The following is a 17,186-nucleotide window of genomic DNA, read 5'->3' on the forward strand; positions in this document are numbered from 1 at the left end:
GGCCAAAAGTTCCTCATGTTTGGTTTACATAATCATTTGAACTGGGGCAAAAGCTCAAGAGTCAGAGCAATTGTCCCTTTCAACAAATATATGTTACTGATATGTTAGTGGCAGTGAGATAACTAGTTGTTGTTTTTAGAAAAGCTATCTAGCTACTGGTCAATCTATTTCTTCATAATTAAAGTTTGTGCAAAGGTTTTGATTTTAGTGAGATAGAAAAATGCCATTGGTTTAGCTCTGAAGTCTGGCAAAGAATAAGAGTACCTTAGCCACACATAAAACCAGTAATAGACCAGTAATGGACTATTACAGAGATTGTTCTACTCAGTACTAATTTAGCCTGGGAGACACAATGCTCACTGAGTTAACATTGTTAGAAAATATGTTATTATAAGTGTAGGCTCACCTCTATTCCTTCTGTCTCCTCTAAGAACCTTGCACTGACAGACACCAGTGCTTCATCTGGCCATTCATGAAACCAGTCAATTGCTGTGCAGTTCACCACAGCAGGGAACTTTCTTGCTCTCACTCGGAGGGTGGACCCCACAGGAGAGAAGCATAGGATCACCTGGAGCCCACAGGAGTAAGGAGATACAACATTCAGCAATTGTTTTGCTTGACAGATGTACAAAAGTAATGTTTTGTGGCAGGTTTCCTGACTTCTACATCTGGGGATTTCGGTCTGAGTTGTCTCCAGGGATGCAGCTATTGGGCCAAGGAGTGCAAAATGATGGCATTGCAACTCTAAATAAAAATTCTGTCCTCTGCATGAAATTTTCTTTCATTCTCCAAATTTCTATCATAGTGGTAACTTAAAATTTTGGTTGAGCATTTGAAGATACAGTTTAGTCACTGAGGGAAAAGCAGCAGGCAAAATTACCAAACGACTATCAATGCTTTTCAGTGTTTCTCTGTCTACAAATGGTGAATAACTGAACCTTAAGAATCTGATGTACAGCAGGGTATAAGATGGGATGGGCAATTATTGGGGATAGGAAAGCTGCACTAACTCACTATGAGACCTTGGAGGGCTCCTCTTTGCTCCCCCCCATCCTGTATTTTTTTTTAAAATGTCCCTCAATGCCCCTAGGGACAAAATTTCCCCTTTGCCCCAGGAGGCATTGAGCAGCATTTTTCTATTATTTTCAGTGGAAGGACAACTGTCCCTCCAAAACAGCTTTAGGTGGCTGAATGGAGCCTGCAGAAATAAGTAATAATTCTAGTAAATCTGCAGTGTATCCACCCAGATTGGAAGACTCATAGGCGGCATCCACACTGTAGAAATAATCCAGGTTGACACCATTTTAACTGCCAAAGCTCAATGCCATTGGTGGCACTAGGGTTGGTGTCACTGGGTGTGGCAACTCCTGGTGTCATGCCCCCACTGACCTCCTCCCACTTTACACCATGATCTTTGGAATAGTGGTATATAAATAAAACAAATTATTAAATTATTATTATACAGAATCCTTATCAATGTTTTCTTGCACTAATGTTACTTGTAAATCATAATTCCTACATACCACTGAATAATAATAATAATAATAATAATAATAATAATAATAATAATAATAATAATAAAGATTTATTTATAGCCTGCCCAATCACGAAGAATCCGGGCGGGTTACAACAATAAAATATATCAGTTACAATAGAGTTAAAAATCAAACCCTAGACCTACTGCCCCCCCATACCCAGTACTAAAACAGAATTAAATAATAATAGTATAAAAACATTAAAAACATTAAAAGCATTTTAAAAAAGGCAGAAACATAGGTAGGGAAGAATAGACAAATGAGAGGACAATGGAGTGTTACAGACCACGCGACTCCTTCGCGGAGCAAAAAAGAAGCTCCAAAATGGAGCTTCTTCCTGCAGCGCGGTTATGACGCCTCAAGGTGCCAATGGCGCACTCGCAATGTCATAAGCGCCGCGCAACGTGCGGACGCACAGCATCCACTACATCAATATAGCGGCGGCCGTGTGGAACGGCTGTCGCCATATTATACATATTGACTATGTACTAGGGTTAGGGGTGTGTGGAAGCACCGCCCCTTCCTAACCCTAATACGTAGTCAATATGTATTTTATGGCGGTTTGTAACCCGCCAATATCTCTATATCTGGGGAGGGTAACTAAGTTGGAAAGGCCTGCTGGAAGAGATCTGGCTTGAGTGCTTTCTTAAAAGCTGCCAGAGTGGAAATGTGACAGATCTCCTCCGGCAGGTCATTCCATAGTTTAGGAGCAGTAGCAGAGAAGGTCCTCTGGGAAACTGATGTTGACCTAGATTTTTTGGCTGTAGTAGATTTCTTCCAGAGGACCTTAGTGTGCGGGGCGGACAATAGGGAAGAAGGCGTTCCCTCAAGTACTCTGGGCCCAAGCCATGTAGGGCTTTAAAAGTAATCACCAACACCTTGTACTTTGCCTGGAAACTAATAGGCAACCAGTGCAGGGAATGTAATGCTATTGGTTGTGACATAAACAACTAGCAAAATTAAAATTATACCTTCAAATTAAATATCATACTCTCAATCTAAATGTATTTACATATACATTATGAAGATTTGGTTAAAATGTTTTAAAAGAAAATTTAAAATATATATATTTTTTAAAAAATAAAGTTTAAACATTTTGAAATTTGAAATTTTATTTTAAAAAAATTCTGGAGCCTCTCCTTTCTCCTCCCACTCAGCTTCACCCCACTCCCACCATCTCTTAAAGCATTTTAAAGGGAAGCAGGTGAATGCCACAGCCTGCTTCTGCCAAAAGGTAAGTGTTTAAGGAACAGTGGTGTCACCCTCCCTTAGGATGTCACCTGGTAAGGTCTGCACCCCCTGAATCCCCCAGTGATGCCACTGCTCAATGGGAGTTGTAGTTTTATGAGACATTTAGCCTTCTCTGTCAGAAAGCTCTGGTGTGACAATAAACTATAAAACTAAGAATCCCATAAGATTAATCCATGGCAGTTAAAGTAATGTCAAACTGGAGTGTGGCTGCAGCCATAGCGAGCACAGAGGAGGACAGTGTCCTTTCAGCTGTTTCAGCAAAAGCCTAAAGCAGCAGCAAGACTTTCCAACAGGATACTTGGCTGTATGGTATTTTCCCCTATGAGTTTGGTCCCAAATACACTTCAGACTTTTTCTAAATCCAAAGTAATTCCTTTTATAAGCCACTTTTACTTCTGTTAACTGAAAGCTAAGCAATTGGGAGCACAGATAAGTTCATACTGGGAGGCTATTACCTTTTTCAACAATAGAAGAAAATAAATCTATGCAAATTTTTATCTTTCATTTTGAAGGTTCAGCCATAGAAGCCTATTATCATGCTTCCATGGGATATTCTCCAATTACTTCAGAATCTTTTGCAAATCCCTAAATGTCCTAAATTAGTAGAAGGCAGATAAGCTCCACCAATACAGCAGGAATGTATGTATACCCATCATGGTGAGTGCTTCATTTATTTATAGCTGAAATAATGACTTTAGGAACCTTCTAATACCAGAGTATTCATTATTATCAGCAACAGTCTTTCCTCAGACATTCTTGGTTCTTTTTAGATCATCATATTTCAAAACTGCATCCTGAAACTTTGTTCAACCACCTTCTGGTTTAGAGCATTTTGGATCCTGGTCTTCTTGAAATGTTTACCAGTGTAGTAACAAGACAGTGCTGGCCTAAGAAATTTTCTGTCTAAAGCAAAGGACATATTCCTTCCCTTCTATTACTAGGTAGGGCCAATATTCTGCATTCATACTTAGGGATTCTTGAAAAAAGCAATGAGTACTTTAGGAGTTTTCACCTAACTTGAAAAAGTCTTCCAAAATAGTGCAGTTTTCAAAGACCATCCACACTATTCTGTGCACAATTCATGTGTGGTATTTTTGCACATAAAACAACATTTTCTACACAGGAAAGAGTATTTTCCACATGGAAAATAAGATTTTTGTAGAAAAGTTTTTTGTACAAAAAATGATGTTTTCTATTTTAAAAGACTGTGAATTTTTAGAAGAATAAGTCATGAGCTGCAAAGATTCTCGTCAATTCAGGTTTCTAGTTGTTCCTGACACCCAATAAACCTCCTTTTCTTTTTTCTTTCTTTCTTTCTTTTTTTTTTTTAATAAACATCCTTTTCAATCATTTCCCAAACATTTTCAAATATTTTCCCATCTACATTCTAGTCCCAGTTTATTATTTTCTCACCCCAAAATGCTAGGAGTGACAAGTTAGGAGCATCACAGGCCCTGAGATTTCATAGTCCAAAGCTGAGTCCCAGAAGTAGTCCCTGTTGAGGTGACAGGGGTTGTGGCCTGGTCATATCCATTAAACATCAACCATTGTTGCTGAGAGCATACTATTAAAAGAAAAGAAAAACAACCCACAAACTCTAACAACCAAGGCAAAGGAGAGAGGAGCGGTGATTTCTGAAGCATTTATGGTAGCTTCTCCAAAGTAGACTGCAGTGGGAACCACAGCATATTAGGGGGGGGGGGGTCAGGACAGTGCTTTTGTCCTGTGAATCTTTCCCCCATCCTATGGTTCAGAGAAAGCACCTGAGATTCAAGGTCAAGCCCTGAGATCTGGGAATCCGATAACCCATTATGGTACCTGAAGCAGATTGGCTTCACCTTGCTGCATGAAATGGCTAGACCCAGAGTCACAACACACAAAGCTAGTACATTTTTTGTGGTAGATACAAAGATACTGGGAGTAAATGCAACGTGCAAGCATACACTACCTTTAGCTGCCTTCGGACTTTGTCAATGAAGAATTTCCAGCAATTTTCCCTTGTATCTTGAATGCCAAGGGATTTTACCTGAGGCCGCATGGAACCAATAATATTTTCCACTTCATCATCCTGGAATAGCCCAGGGACCTCCCCAGAGGCCAAGAGATCATTAATCAGTACCAAGAACTGCTCTTCAGCAACCTGCGAGTCTGTCATGAGAAACACGGTGGGAGTGTTCTTCACAGCTGACTTGATGTACTGAGAAGCCAGGTCAGCCTGAATCACAGAACAGAATCTTGTCAATTTCTCATGTTTAGACAATTATGGGAGACCAGCTTTTTTTTTTTTTTTTTTACTGCAATGGATGGTTTGGGTTTTGGTAAAATTACTGAATCTGCTACAACAGAGAGAGAGAACCTTTCCATTCTGAAAGATGGACTAAAAGCTTATATTCAGGAAGACTGCATTACATTTTCAAAGTTGTAGCTCTATTTATAAATTGGAGAAGCAAAGTCACTGCAAACACAAGCATCACATTGCTGAATTCCAAATTTTTCTTCTTCATAGCCATTGCTGGGCTAAATTACAATAAATATCTACCACACTGAGCCTCACTTGTTTCCTACTCCAAAGTATTTATGCAGGGCCATGCTCCAGTTCAGGAACAGTGCATGCAAATAAGAAAACCTTACATCTCTATCCCTTATTTCCCCCTTTAAATGCTTTTCTTCCTTATGCAAGGGCTTTAAGAAAAACACCTCAATTGGAACAAATTTCTTTCTATTTCTCTTCCAGGGGAAGTGCAAATTATGGGAAACAATGGCTGTAGTGAGAAGATTTTGGGTACCCATAAGCAGTGCTCCAAGTTTGCACCAGCTCTTCATGTATGTACTTTGGAGTGAGAAAGAAAGAGAGGCTCATCTGTATACTATGGCCTAAATTCAGTTGTTAATCCCAACAAGGGTAGACACATGGAATCAGGGGGAACTTCATAAATTAGCACTGAAGTATGTTCCATAGCTTCAATAATAATAATAATAATAATAATAATAATAATAATAATAATAATAATAATAATAATAATAGTGCTGTAGCACTATCTAAGAAATAATAGGATAATACATATAAAATACATAGCAATATAGGAAATGGTTCAATAAAACAGGCAACAAAAATTGGTCTACTTTAGTTGTGATGGAGAACGGGATTTAGATCAACATATTTAACATCATGGATAGGTAGTCATTGCATTTGAAGAAACAAAAACTGTTGTTTTTCTTGCTGATCACTAGATGCCACTCTTGCACTTCCTAAAAGGATTGGCAGAATGACTGGTATTTCTCTAGGATGCTCCCTCTGTCTGTTGCTCAGGGTCAGAACTATACTGCTCAGTGTCATAGGATCAAGCAAGTTTGGAGAAGCATAGCAGCTGTCACAATGCTAGGCTCATAAAGCTGTATTCAGATGCACAGGTGTTTTGTGTTAGTAAAGCCATGCCTGGCAGCTTTATCTCTTCTTCAAGCACATAGCACTGCTTGACCATGTGGGGCAAGAGGGCTGGCAGACAGTAGATGTCTGTGTAACACCCTTAACACATCAAATGGGTTTCCTAAGGAACTGTTTCTTATTTTGGCTATGTGAAAAAACACAGAGAAACCTTGCCACAGAGGAGTCACTGACTCAGCTGACACGAGAAATGCCTTGAAAAAGCAAAAAGTGCTGATAAATATATATATTTATCAGCACTGGCAGTGAGAGGCAGTCTCTTTCAGTGTGCTAACTGGGAGATGTTATGTACAGCATATTGAGACACCTGGGGAAATACTGACAGCATCTTCAGAACAGAGATGTGAAGAATATTCATAAATTTTCTTTCAGATTGGCCCAACAAGACACCCCATTAAGAAAACAGTTAGCTGCCAGGACTCTGCCTCACTCTGCCCCACTCACCTTTTTTGCATTTTTGAATAATTTTTTATGTGTTTTCTGTGCAAATGAATTTTTCACACAAGAGTCTTGAAATGTGAAACTTCATGTAAAAATGCACAATAACTCTTGTACCCATCTCAGTAGTCTGAAAACTTAAAAAATAATATTGTTTTTTGCATGCAAGTATTAAGTAAATAAAGTTCCAAAACACACTGCAGAAATAATTCAGTTCAAGAATGCTTTAACTGCCATGGTTCAGTGCTAGGGAATCCTGAGAACTGTCCTTTATTGTGGCACCAGAGCCCCCTGACAGAGAAGGTTAAATGTCTCACAAAACTACTGTTCCCAGAATTCCCTAGCATTGAGCCAGGGCAGTCAAAACGATCTCAAACTGGATTATTTCTGCTGTGTGTTTTGGACCGAAGATTTACATCTCAGAATGCACTAAAGCTGAGAGACAGCATGGTGTAGTGTTTTGAGTATTGGACTGTAATTCTGGAGGCCAGGGATCAATTCCTGACCGAGCCATGTAAACCCACTGGGTGACCTTGGACAAGTACTCTCCTAGCCTCAGAGGATGTCTCTGAAGAAATTTGCTTTGAAAACTTTGTGACAGGTTCGCCTTGGGTCTCCATAAGTCAGAAACGACTTGAAGGCACATAACAACAGCAACAAACTGCACTAAAGTAATACTGAATCAGTTTCCTCATAAGATATAAGAAAGAGTTTTGAATTCTGATCACAATAATTAATACTACTATTTTAGTTTTTATGTGAAAAATACGCACAGGCAAATTTGTGAGAAAAGTTCCTCACTTTGTATCTTCAACAACAACAACAAATAAGGGAAAGGCTACCTTCTATTCTCAAAGTTTTCATTGTACCACAAAACACACACACAACATTTTGATTCAACATATTGATATTTGGTTACCTCACACTGCACAGTACTGTTTCACTCCTATAGCTTCTAGTCTTTCTTGGGTTGAAAGTTCTCTCCATTACCACTTTTAGGAGTATACCCAGTGCATATAGTCCTATCATGCAAAGATAACACAGTGCCTGAAAAGGTTATGTTTGGCGGTTAAGATGTAAGATGGGTGTGTAGGATGTATTAGTGTCAGTTATTATGTTGCCTTCTACTGCAGCATACTTAGAAAAAAAACCCATTTTCCTCCTCACCTTCAGATCTGGAATTCCATAGCCTTTCTTCAATGTGATCTGAAACACATCCAGGGAGCTGATGTAGGCTGCCAGTCGAGATAGGCTCTGCTTCCCACTACCTCCTACCCCCACCAGCAGGGCATTCCCTCTAGGAGCCTCCAAAATGCGATTGATTCGGCACACATGAGCTACAGCATCCTCAAACAGAACCTGCAAGAGGCAAGGAAGGAGTAGCAAAGGCACAAACCACACCAAATACAGTATAGACCTGATATCTAACATTATTGCTCTTTATCTGTCAATTTTACCATGCTCAGAATTCTATTAGCACTGACTAACTAGTGTAGTCTGTACTTAGTCCTAACTTGATTTGTGCTTAAGTTTTTATATTAAGAGTGCAGCAGTACTGCCTACATTCACACAAGCACATTCATAGAGTTGGAAGAGACTACAAGGGCCATCCAGTCCAACCCCCTGCCATGCAGGGACACACAATCAAAGCACCCGCAACAGATGGCCATCCAGCCTCTGTTTAAAAGTACTAAAGTTGTTGAAAGACAAGTATTTGGCAATATCCTTTTATCCTGATCATTGCCCCACCCTCCATCATTTCTTTTTCTACGTTTATAATTTAATTATATGTCTGTCCACTCACTATTTCAGCTCAGACACTGCATCTTCCCTCGTTCCACATTCTCACACTTGTACCACTCTGGTCAGTTTTCAAAAGCTCAAAATGATATTTCCATTCCAGTTATTAAAACATGCCATAAGCTTGCAAGGAGATATTCTTGCTATGGAAATGGCGGGGGGGGGGGGATGTATACTAGGAAGTTCAAAAAGTTAAGTGAGTGCTGGTTTACAGAGAAGCACCATTATTATATGCATGTGTTAACATTAATTAATTTAAGCCTGTTGCAAAATCTACCTATCATGAGCTCAACATACATACATCTTCCAGATGTTTGGGACAAGAAATTACAACATCCATAGCCAAGACAGCCAACTGGCCATCATAGACAGACATGATATTATTATTGTTTAGAGAAGCGTTCCCAGAGGCTAGCCCCTCTCTGACCCAGGAAGCCTTCTTTTAACCATACATTAAGAAGCCAAGCCCTCCCTCCAGTCCATCTGCCTTGGTCCAGGCCTCGGAGGTAGAGAAGAACTGCTGGACCTGATCCCATTCCCCACCACCACTCCCTTCTCCTTTTGTGTCATGTCTTTTTAGATTGTAAGCCTGAGGGCAGGGAACCGTCTGACTAAAAGATTGTATATACAGCGCTGTGTAAATTTACAGCGCTTTATAAATAAAGGTTGATAATAATAATAATAATAATAATAATAATAAATAATAATAATAATGATAGAAACTGTAGTCCAACTAGAGTTTCCAGGTGTGCCTTTTAAGGAATGTCCATTATTTGAAGGGTTGAAATATTATCCCTTACAGGGCTGGCAAATGCCCCTTACTGTAAGAATGATCCCTTATTTGAGAATATCCTTTTATACAGACTGAATGGGATGCTAAAAATCCAGTGTTTGGAAGTGTGGGCTTTTGAGAAAATATAACGCCAATTTGCAGGAGTAAGTGAATGTGTCTGAACCTCACTGCCAATAGAGATAAATATAGAATTAAAATGGATTCTGGACTGTTGATACATGCCCCCCCCTAAAAACAACTATGGCTTTTCATAAAGATAGAAAATTATCAACACTACATGTCAAGAAAACCTGGCAACCCTAACTCTAAAACATCTGGAGAGCACCATATTGGGGATGGCAACCTCACAAAGGATCAGCAGAATCTTCACTCTGACTCAGCTCCAGTTTCACTCACCAAACTCATCACAGCATTGACCTCATTGTAACTGTCCAGAGCTTCCACAAGTAGCTTATTCAGAGACTGAATGTTAGAAACAGGCAGATATTTGGGATCTCCAATCCCCTGAGCAAAGTGACAAAAAATATTGGGCTTTGCAAAGACAATACTGTCAGGCATATCCTGCAGAAAATACAAATATAGGTATCATCAGTTAAAAACAACCACCACCTTCTTTGCTCTTTGTATTTTTCCCCTCTATCTGCACAGTAATTATTATTACTTAGTGCCTTGTTCAAAATGACCATTGTGCTCTAGCTGCCACTTTGGATGATCAGTTTGGAACAAGAGAACTTGAAGAGAAATGGGCAAGCAGATGGGAGCTGGGGGTCTTTGATCCACTAGACATACAATGCTACAAATGTGTTTGGCTTTCCATTAAATGAAGCTTCAGTTCTTATACAAGGTTAATCAACAATGCTTTTGACTGTGATTTTTAGACTACAATCTGAAGAAGGAAAGAAAAGTAGAAAGGACTACTTCACCTCAAAGTATTTCTTGCAAGTAGCCATCATGACACGGCCAAAGCTCTCTTGATCTTTTTCCTCCACCAGTTTGTCACAATAAACCCTCTCAGCTTCATGCAGCCACAGTCGAACCAAGTCTGAAGGTATTTTGAGGCACTCGTGTGTGGAGAACAGCAGTCCCTGCCAAAGAGAGAAGCCTCAGTACTGGTTGCCTCGTCCAAAAACAAGCAAGTGTGGCAACAATACTTTCAAGAAATGGACTCCTCTATATGCTGTCAGACTGCAACTTTCATCAGCCCTGCCTAGCAAAGCCTGGGGTGAGGGATTATGGGAGTTGGGAGTCCAACAACAGTTGGAGGGCCAAACTATCACAGGTTCTTCTTGTGATATGTTGGACTGTGCCAAAGAAGACCCAAAAAAACTCGAGTAGTGCCAGGAGAAAGGGATATGTATTCTGCCTTCACAATCACTTCAGAGGTCAGCACTCAAGTTAAGATAAAGAAGACATCTGGGAATTGAAGTGAGCTAACTATGGGAGGGGGCAGATTCTAGCACTCCCACTGCTGCTCCTGGACTCTCCAGTCATTTTCACAGATCTTGAAGATGTGAGATGTGAAAATGTGCTTGATTAATAATCAAAGTTAGTTTGTTTTCTGATATCAGAGTTAGGTGAGTGAGTATAGGGCTACTGATGAGATAACTGATGAGGCTATCCTTGGAGTAAAGTGGTGGGCAGGAGGGGAGTGTCTGTGCACATGTGCATGCAGGCATGGTGAGGGGAACTTTTCCACCACAACCATTCATGGGATGAATATAGATGCATCATAATTGCCACTTATCAGTCTGTTCCTTGTCTATTTCCATGCTTTCTTCAAACAAGATTACAGCCTGTATTTTCTGGTCCCTTGGAGGGAGTTCAAATGTTATAGTCCGTGTGTTTCATTGAAAAATGCTCCTGCATGGTAGGGCTCCACACAGAAACCGTAAGTGCTCCATGTGGGCAGCTGATGTGATGTCTTCACACCTATCAATGAATTAGAATTGTCCTTATGATGCTTTTGTGAAGCTTGAGAACATTAATTTGTTGGACAGTGAGTCCCTGAATTCCCCAGTTCAGTGGCAATGGTGGTGGGAGAATTCTTGTGCCTGTAGTCCAGAAAGTAACTTTTTCAACCTCTGCTCTTTTGCCATCTGCTCAAGAGGAGAGGAGAAACAATACAATCAACATTCCAGAGAAGTGGTTTGCTAATGTTTTTTGAAGAGTGCTATAATTCTGTCTTTGTTGTCACTAGCAGAATCAGAAGCTGACCTTCTGTTATGTATGTGGTCATAAAGTAACTCAGAATCCCAACAGCCAAGGTAGGATTCATTGTACTGAATTAAAGGTTGACCAAGAGCAGCAAATAAAATGGTAAATTACTGTAAGATTTAATAGAAGAGTGTCACACTCCTTCCCTCCCTAAAACTTTTGTACAGTGTTATTTCTACTGGGACTTAGTATCCAACACTGATAAGGCTGAATGATTCATGATCTCTTCCTGACTAAGTTGTTAGGATGGTTGTTGAAAATGATTTGCTCGCCTAAAGAAATGTAAATACAGGGGGAAGAAGGGCAGGAAGAACATGAATGGCTCTTGGTGAGACTGCAGTGTTGATAAGGGCAGTGCAGGTTGAGTCTCCCTTGTACTAAATGCTTGGGATTTGCAGTATTTTGGATTTTGATTTTTTTCCCCAGATTTTGCAGTATTTGCATATTCATAATGAGATATCTGAACATAAAATTCATTTATATTTAAACATAAAATTCATTTATGTTTAATAGCTTCTTTATACACATAGCCTGAAGATAATTTTATATACAATATTTTTGATATTTTTATGCATGAAACCAAGTTTGTGTACACTGAATCATCAGAAAGCAAGTATGCCATCTTCTCAGCTACCCATGTAAACAATTTTAGATTTTGGAATATTTTTTATTTTGGAATTCTGGATGAGTGAGACAACAATATCTGGAGACAGGCAGTTTTAAGGTAGCAGACGGAGCAGTTAGAAAGGAAAGACAAGGAAAATGAGGTGTCAAAAATGAAGAGAAAAAGAAACCAGCAGCAGAGTCTGAAGGAAGATAGGACAGGACAGCTCAGACAAAAGGCAGGAGAGGAGTGAGCACAGGACAATATCAGCCTTGGGACACCACTTTATTGTGGCATCTGGACAACATGATGATACCACACATGATTTTATTAGAAGAAAAGTACATTATATATTGAAGGGAAGTTCCCAGTTTAGTACCTAAAATGTTTACATGTTATGTGTTTGTAATGGTTTCAAACTCTTTTCCTGGAATATTGTTGGAGGATTGGTTTTTGCTATGGCCACAAAAGTGTCATGAATCAAAGGAATATTTTAATCCCTTGCATTAAAATCAAGTTGTAACAATGTGTAAGAACAGAAACACAAAAGATATCTAAAAAAGAGAAGAAAACCTGATGGCAGTTATCTCTTTCTAGGACAGCCACTGGTTCCCTAGGGGACCTTGTTTACATTGTAGCTATATGGGTGTTAACAGATTGTGTTTCCTTCTGCCAGAACAAGAAAGCCTCAGGAGGTGTCAAACTGTATAAATTCATAAAGGCAGTAGGACAAACAGGCATGCTGAATCACAGGAGAGAGACTATGGACACCACAATGTAGGAGTTATTTTTGAAACTGAAGGCAGGGAGAGGCAGGGTAGGGACCTCTCAGTATGAACACAATTGCCAAAAGCTCTGTAGAGGATGCTGAAGTAATAGCCTGTGATATAGCGGCAGGAGGAAAGTAAGTGGCATGGAGGCAACAAATCTCTGTATCCTGTCTCCCCCCTGCCCTTGCTCTTTCCTCACAATACTAACATTGGCCTACCATAGGATGCTGAGGAAGTAGCATGTGGAACTTAAAACCACGAATTAACCATGCTGTAACAGTTCCACTCTTTCCCCACACCTATGGAGAGTGCCAATGGTTCTCAATCCCTAAGCCAAAATCCATTATCATCCCCTGCTGAATGGGAACCGTTTAAGATACAGTGAGAGGGCTTTTTCTTTTCTTTCTTTCTTTCTTTGCTCTGTTTCCTAGATGACTATGCGCTCATGACTGGAGCTTGGAAATGTTACTTTTGTGGGGCTACAGCTTTCAGAATCTTCCAGCTAGCTTGACCAGCCATCAGGCTAGCTAATTGATTATGGAAACTGTATTTCAAAAAGTCAACTTTCCCAAGCTCCGTTGAGGGCATGTGCTGTAAAGCAGCAGCTATGGTCAAAACAATGCTAAAATATTGATAAAGAAATGATTTTGTACCTGGAAGATATTAGACAGGTCTCGAAGATTGAACACATAATGAAATTTTATGGCAGTAGGAAGAAAGGTTGATGTTATCTTCTGATGCAAAGCTGTTGTGGAGAAATAGAGCACATACTCATTTTAAAAAGGCATTACGATTGTTTGAAGGGTAATGAGTGAAGCCAACCTGAATCAGCATGTCACAAATTCATTTATTGTGGCACATATCATGAAACCCTCTCCTTCATTTTCCACATGCAGACAAATTTTTCAAAGCCAGTTCTGTACATTTTGCCACTGCTACGTTGTTTATAAGAATGCAAAGGAAGTTCTCTTGAGCAAGGCCCAGATACAGGCTTTGAGAGAAAGCTTTTTAAGGGCACGGATAAATGGCTGTACAATTATTTAATTAATTTAATTACTGATTTCCATTTGTTTTCAATAAACCAATAACATTATTTCCTGTTCTAACAATGAAAGGAAATAAAATAATGCAAGGAGACCAGTAATCTAATTTTCCCCTGCCCCGTTACTGAAGGAGGAAAGAAACTCTAGATAGACAGTCACCTTGTAGAAGTAAAGCTAAACTATGCAGTGAATATGGATGCATAAGTGGACTGTCTTTCAGTGTTTCTACACACCTGGCTAGCATTTAGAACGTCACACATTTTGTGCAAAAAGCCTGAGCAATGTCTTTGTGACCACTTGCATTTGACTGCACTTACATGATTTCCATGACTGGAAATGCAATACAGCTTCTTATCATGGGAGCTCTGTAAAATGCATTTTGACAAATAGCTTTTCCAGATATTTGTGCTAAATGTGTAAAGATTTCAATGGCAGTAGCATTCCTGGGAATGTTGTGGGTTGGTTTTATGAGCACCCATGTAATCCCATACAGTTTACCCCTTATATACAGACAAATGTTTGCATAGGCCTGCAATAAACTATTCATCACTAATCTCTGAGACAGTCAACAAGAAATAATTGATTAGAGTGAAGCTGCAAATTAGAAGAGTCTAACAAAAGGCACAATAGCCCCTCCTAAGCCTTAATAGTACTGCCTATTTCCACTTAATAAACCAATGCTGCAATTTCATTTTACTGGAAAAGGTAATCACAACTTGGTTTGAAAAGACACTAGCAACCAATACAGAAAATGAATGCAGTATGCTGACAAGGAATGTTTTCAGAGAGATGAATCTTCACACTAGCAATTACAAGAATTATACATGCATCCTGTCTTTTTCTCCTTAAATGATTTTATCCAATAAAGAAAATGATAGAAGAAGCAATGCAAAAGGTATAGAGGATTATGGAGAACAATATTGTGTGAAGACCCTGTAAAATTCAGTGAATGGGGAAGAATTACAGCATGATAAAATCCTCATCTGAAATTACAGAAAGAGTGCATCAGAATGTTACATTAAAATGAACAAATAACAGTGAGTCCAGACGCAGGAGCTAGTGTGGAGGCAACCATGGACACTAGATGCCAGGGAGTGTCAAATCATTATAATCCAGACACAATGGCTCAGGTAAGTGAGGTAAAAGTTACATTTTCCAATAATAATAATAATAATAATAATAATAATAATAATAATAATAAATTTAATACTGGGAAGAGCTTAGATTTTCCAAAATACTCCTTGTTGAACATTATCCCTGGACATTACTATATCAGCTTGCAGGTTATTTACATTGGTCAAATACAGAGAAATGACAAAGTGACAGAAACATTTGCCCAAGTACATGCTGTTTTATATGGTGCTTACCCAGAGCTACAGAAACAAGCTGTGAATGAATCTTCTGGACCACCATTGGGACATTTCGATGGGCCAGGTGCTGACTTAGGATAGAGCTGTAGATGGACATAAGGGCATCTTGTCCCGGGAAACTCACAGCAAACACACAGAAGTGTCGCTAGAACAGACGGTATTGACAAGGATCATTTTATGATGACAGAGTCAGCTATTTAAGCAAACAGCACATCTTAAATCTTTAAACAAAGTCAGTGGCCTCAGACATATTCAGATCTTCTGATTCAAGTTTACTGAAATTTCTGTAACAGGTCTCTGATAAGTACCTGGAGTCTGGAGTCAATAGTAAAAGATCCAGCAGTTGGATTCATACAGGCAACATATTGGCAGTTGTGGATATCTTTTAGTGTCAACTTGGTTCTGTCATACCTAAAAAACAGGAAAAGAGATAGTTGAACAGAGAATGCCTGTAGAAATTATCTCCTAGTATCCACTTACCTTCAGAAACCCTCCTATCTTGCACATACATTTAAACAGATAACAAAGAATTGTGACTTTATGATCTTCTCACATCAAGAGAAGTAAAATGATATTTGATATGAAATCTTAATGCAATGGATTTGTAAAAAAGCAACATAGACAGTCACCTGAGAAAAGCATGCTAGCATTTAAGATCAACTACTGATCTATGACCTACCTTTGACAGTATTCTTAAAATAATCCAGTGGAACTGGTAGCCAGCTCTATTCTGACTATTCCTACAATTCCCTTAGGAATCAAACAAACATTCTTTGCAAAATACAAATAATGGAATTTCTTTTTGATTATGCTGAATATTTATCATAGTGAAGATGTTACAGCCTTCATATGATTAATCAGTGTCTCCCATATGCCATATCCAGCAACAAAGTCCTGAACTCGAGGAAGTTACATAATTTGCTGTAATTTTCTGCTTGGTACTTTGTTTTAAGCAACAGGAAGGTGAGTCTGATATCATGTTGCGAAACTAGGTCTTGGTCAGTTCTCTCTGGCATTGCCAGTTCTGCAGAGGTCCATAAAAGTGGACACCTTACAATGCGGATGTCTAACAATGTGGTAGAACTCACACATGGAAGCGAAGTATACACCAAAGAAATTTGCCTGTGTGGGATGCAGTGTACTAGGGGAGGAGTATTGCTGAATGTACTGCACAGACTGACCAACTGATGCTGAAGAAGTGGAATTAGTTCAAAGCAGAGGGAGATTTGTAATGGTATGTACAGTATGTCATTTTACTGCAAATATATTGGTGTATTTCGCATTGTGCTTGGTATTTCAGAATCTTTATCTCAAGGATAAATTTCCAATACAGAACTTGACAGAGGCCAAGGCTGCCTTAGAGGAAGGGGGGTGGGGCACTATTACACATGAGCAGGATCTGGCAGTCCAGAAAGATACTCAGACTAGAAAGCATACACTTTTGTCTTTCTCAGTATATTATTATTTGTCAATTGTTTTAATCATTCATTGTAAAAATTTCAAATAAAAGAATGATGTAAAAATGATGGCATAATCAGCCAATATAGATTCTAACCACCAAAGAACCTCTGTACTAATTACTTAATAAGATAATTATATTTTAATGTAATTCTTACAAAAATATATATAGTCGGCCCTCCACATTTGCAGCTTTGACTTTTGTGGATTTGATTAATCTGCTCTGTCTAGGAATCTCTAGGTCCTGCAGTGCAACTCTATTATCAACTTCTGCCAAAAGTTGCACTGAGGACCTAGAGATTTCTAAAGAGAACAATTCTCTAGGCATTTGTACACCCTCCACCACAATTGAGTTGCCCTGGAAGACTAAGAGATTCCCCGAGAGGTGTTTTCTCAGGTTAAAAAATACTGTTTTTTAAAATTTGCATTTTTTCTACTTTCACTGGAGTTTTGTGCCCCAAGCCC

General features: G+C 39.1%; 2 protein-coding genes across 2 annotated transcripts in view; both read right to left on the reverse strand.

Moving 5' to 3' along the window:
* Positions 1-7,918, reverse strand: part of LOC149322290 (dynein axonemal heavy chain 17-like) — a 50,723-nt gene extending 42,805 nt beyond the window's left edge. Inside the window, exons 1-3 of the mRNA XM_089538648.1 lie at positions 7,837-7,918; positions 4,735-5,001; positions 407-568 (exon numbers count right to left, since the gene is read on the reverse strand). Coding sequence (XP_089394774.1) covers positions 407-568; positions 4,735-4,941 — 369 coding nt within the window. The 5' untranslated portion in view covers positions 4,942-5,001; positions 7,837-7,918. The remainder of the gene's footprint in view (positions 1-406; positions 569-4,734; positions 5,002-7,836) is intronic.
* LOC149322291 (dynein axonemal heavy chain 17-like) overlaps positions 6,494-17,186 on the reverse strand; it is an 84,811-nt gene continuing 74,118 nt past the window's right edge. Inside the window, exons 48-54 of the mRNA XM_089525681.1 lie at positions 15,572-15,674; positions 15,261-15,408; positions 13,504-13,595; positions 10,186-10,347; positions 9,659-9,823; positions 7,837-8,028; positions 6,494-6,559 (exon numbers count right to left, since the gene is read on the reverse strand). Coding sequence (XP_089381807.1) covers positions 6,494-6,559; positions 7,837-8,028; positions 9,659-9,823; positions 10,186-10,347; positions 13,504-13,595; positions 15,261-15,408; positions 15,572-15,674 — 928 coding nt within the window. The remainder of the gene's footprint in view (positions 6,560-7,836; positions 8,029-9,658; positions 9,824-10,185; positions 10,348-13,503; positions 13,596-15,260; positions 15,409-15,571; positions 15,675-17,186) is intronic.

Source organism: Sceloporus occidentalis, unplaced genomic scaffold (genome assembly GCF_023333645.1).
Source record: "Sceloporus occidentalis isolate IW3139 unplaced genomic scaffold, rSceOcc1.0.p SCAF_1, whole genome shotgun sequence".
Lineage (NCBI taxonomy): Eukaryota > Metazoa > Chordata > Lepidosauria > Squamata > Phrynosomatidae > Sceloporus > Sceloporus occidentalis.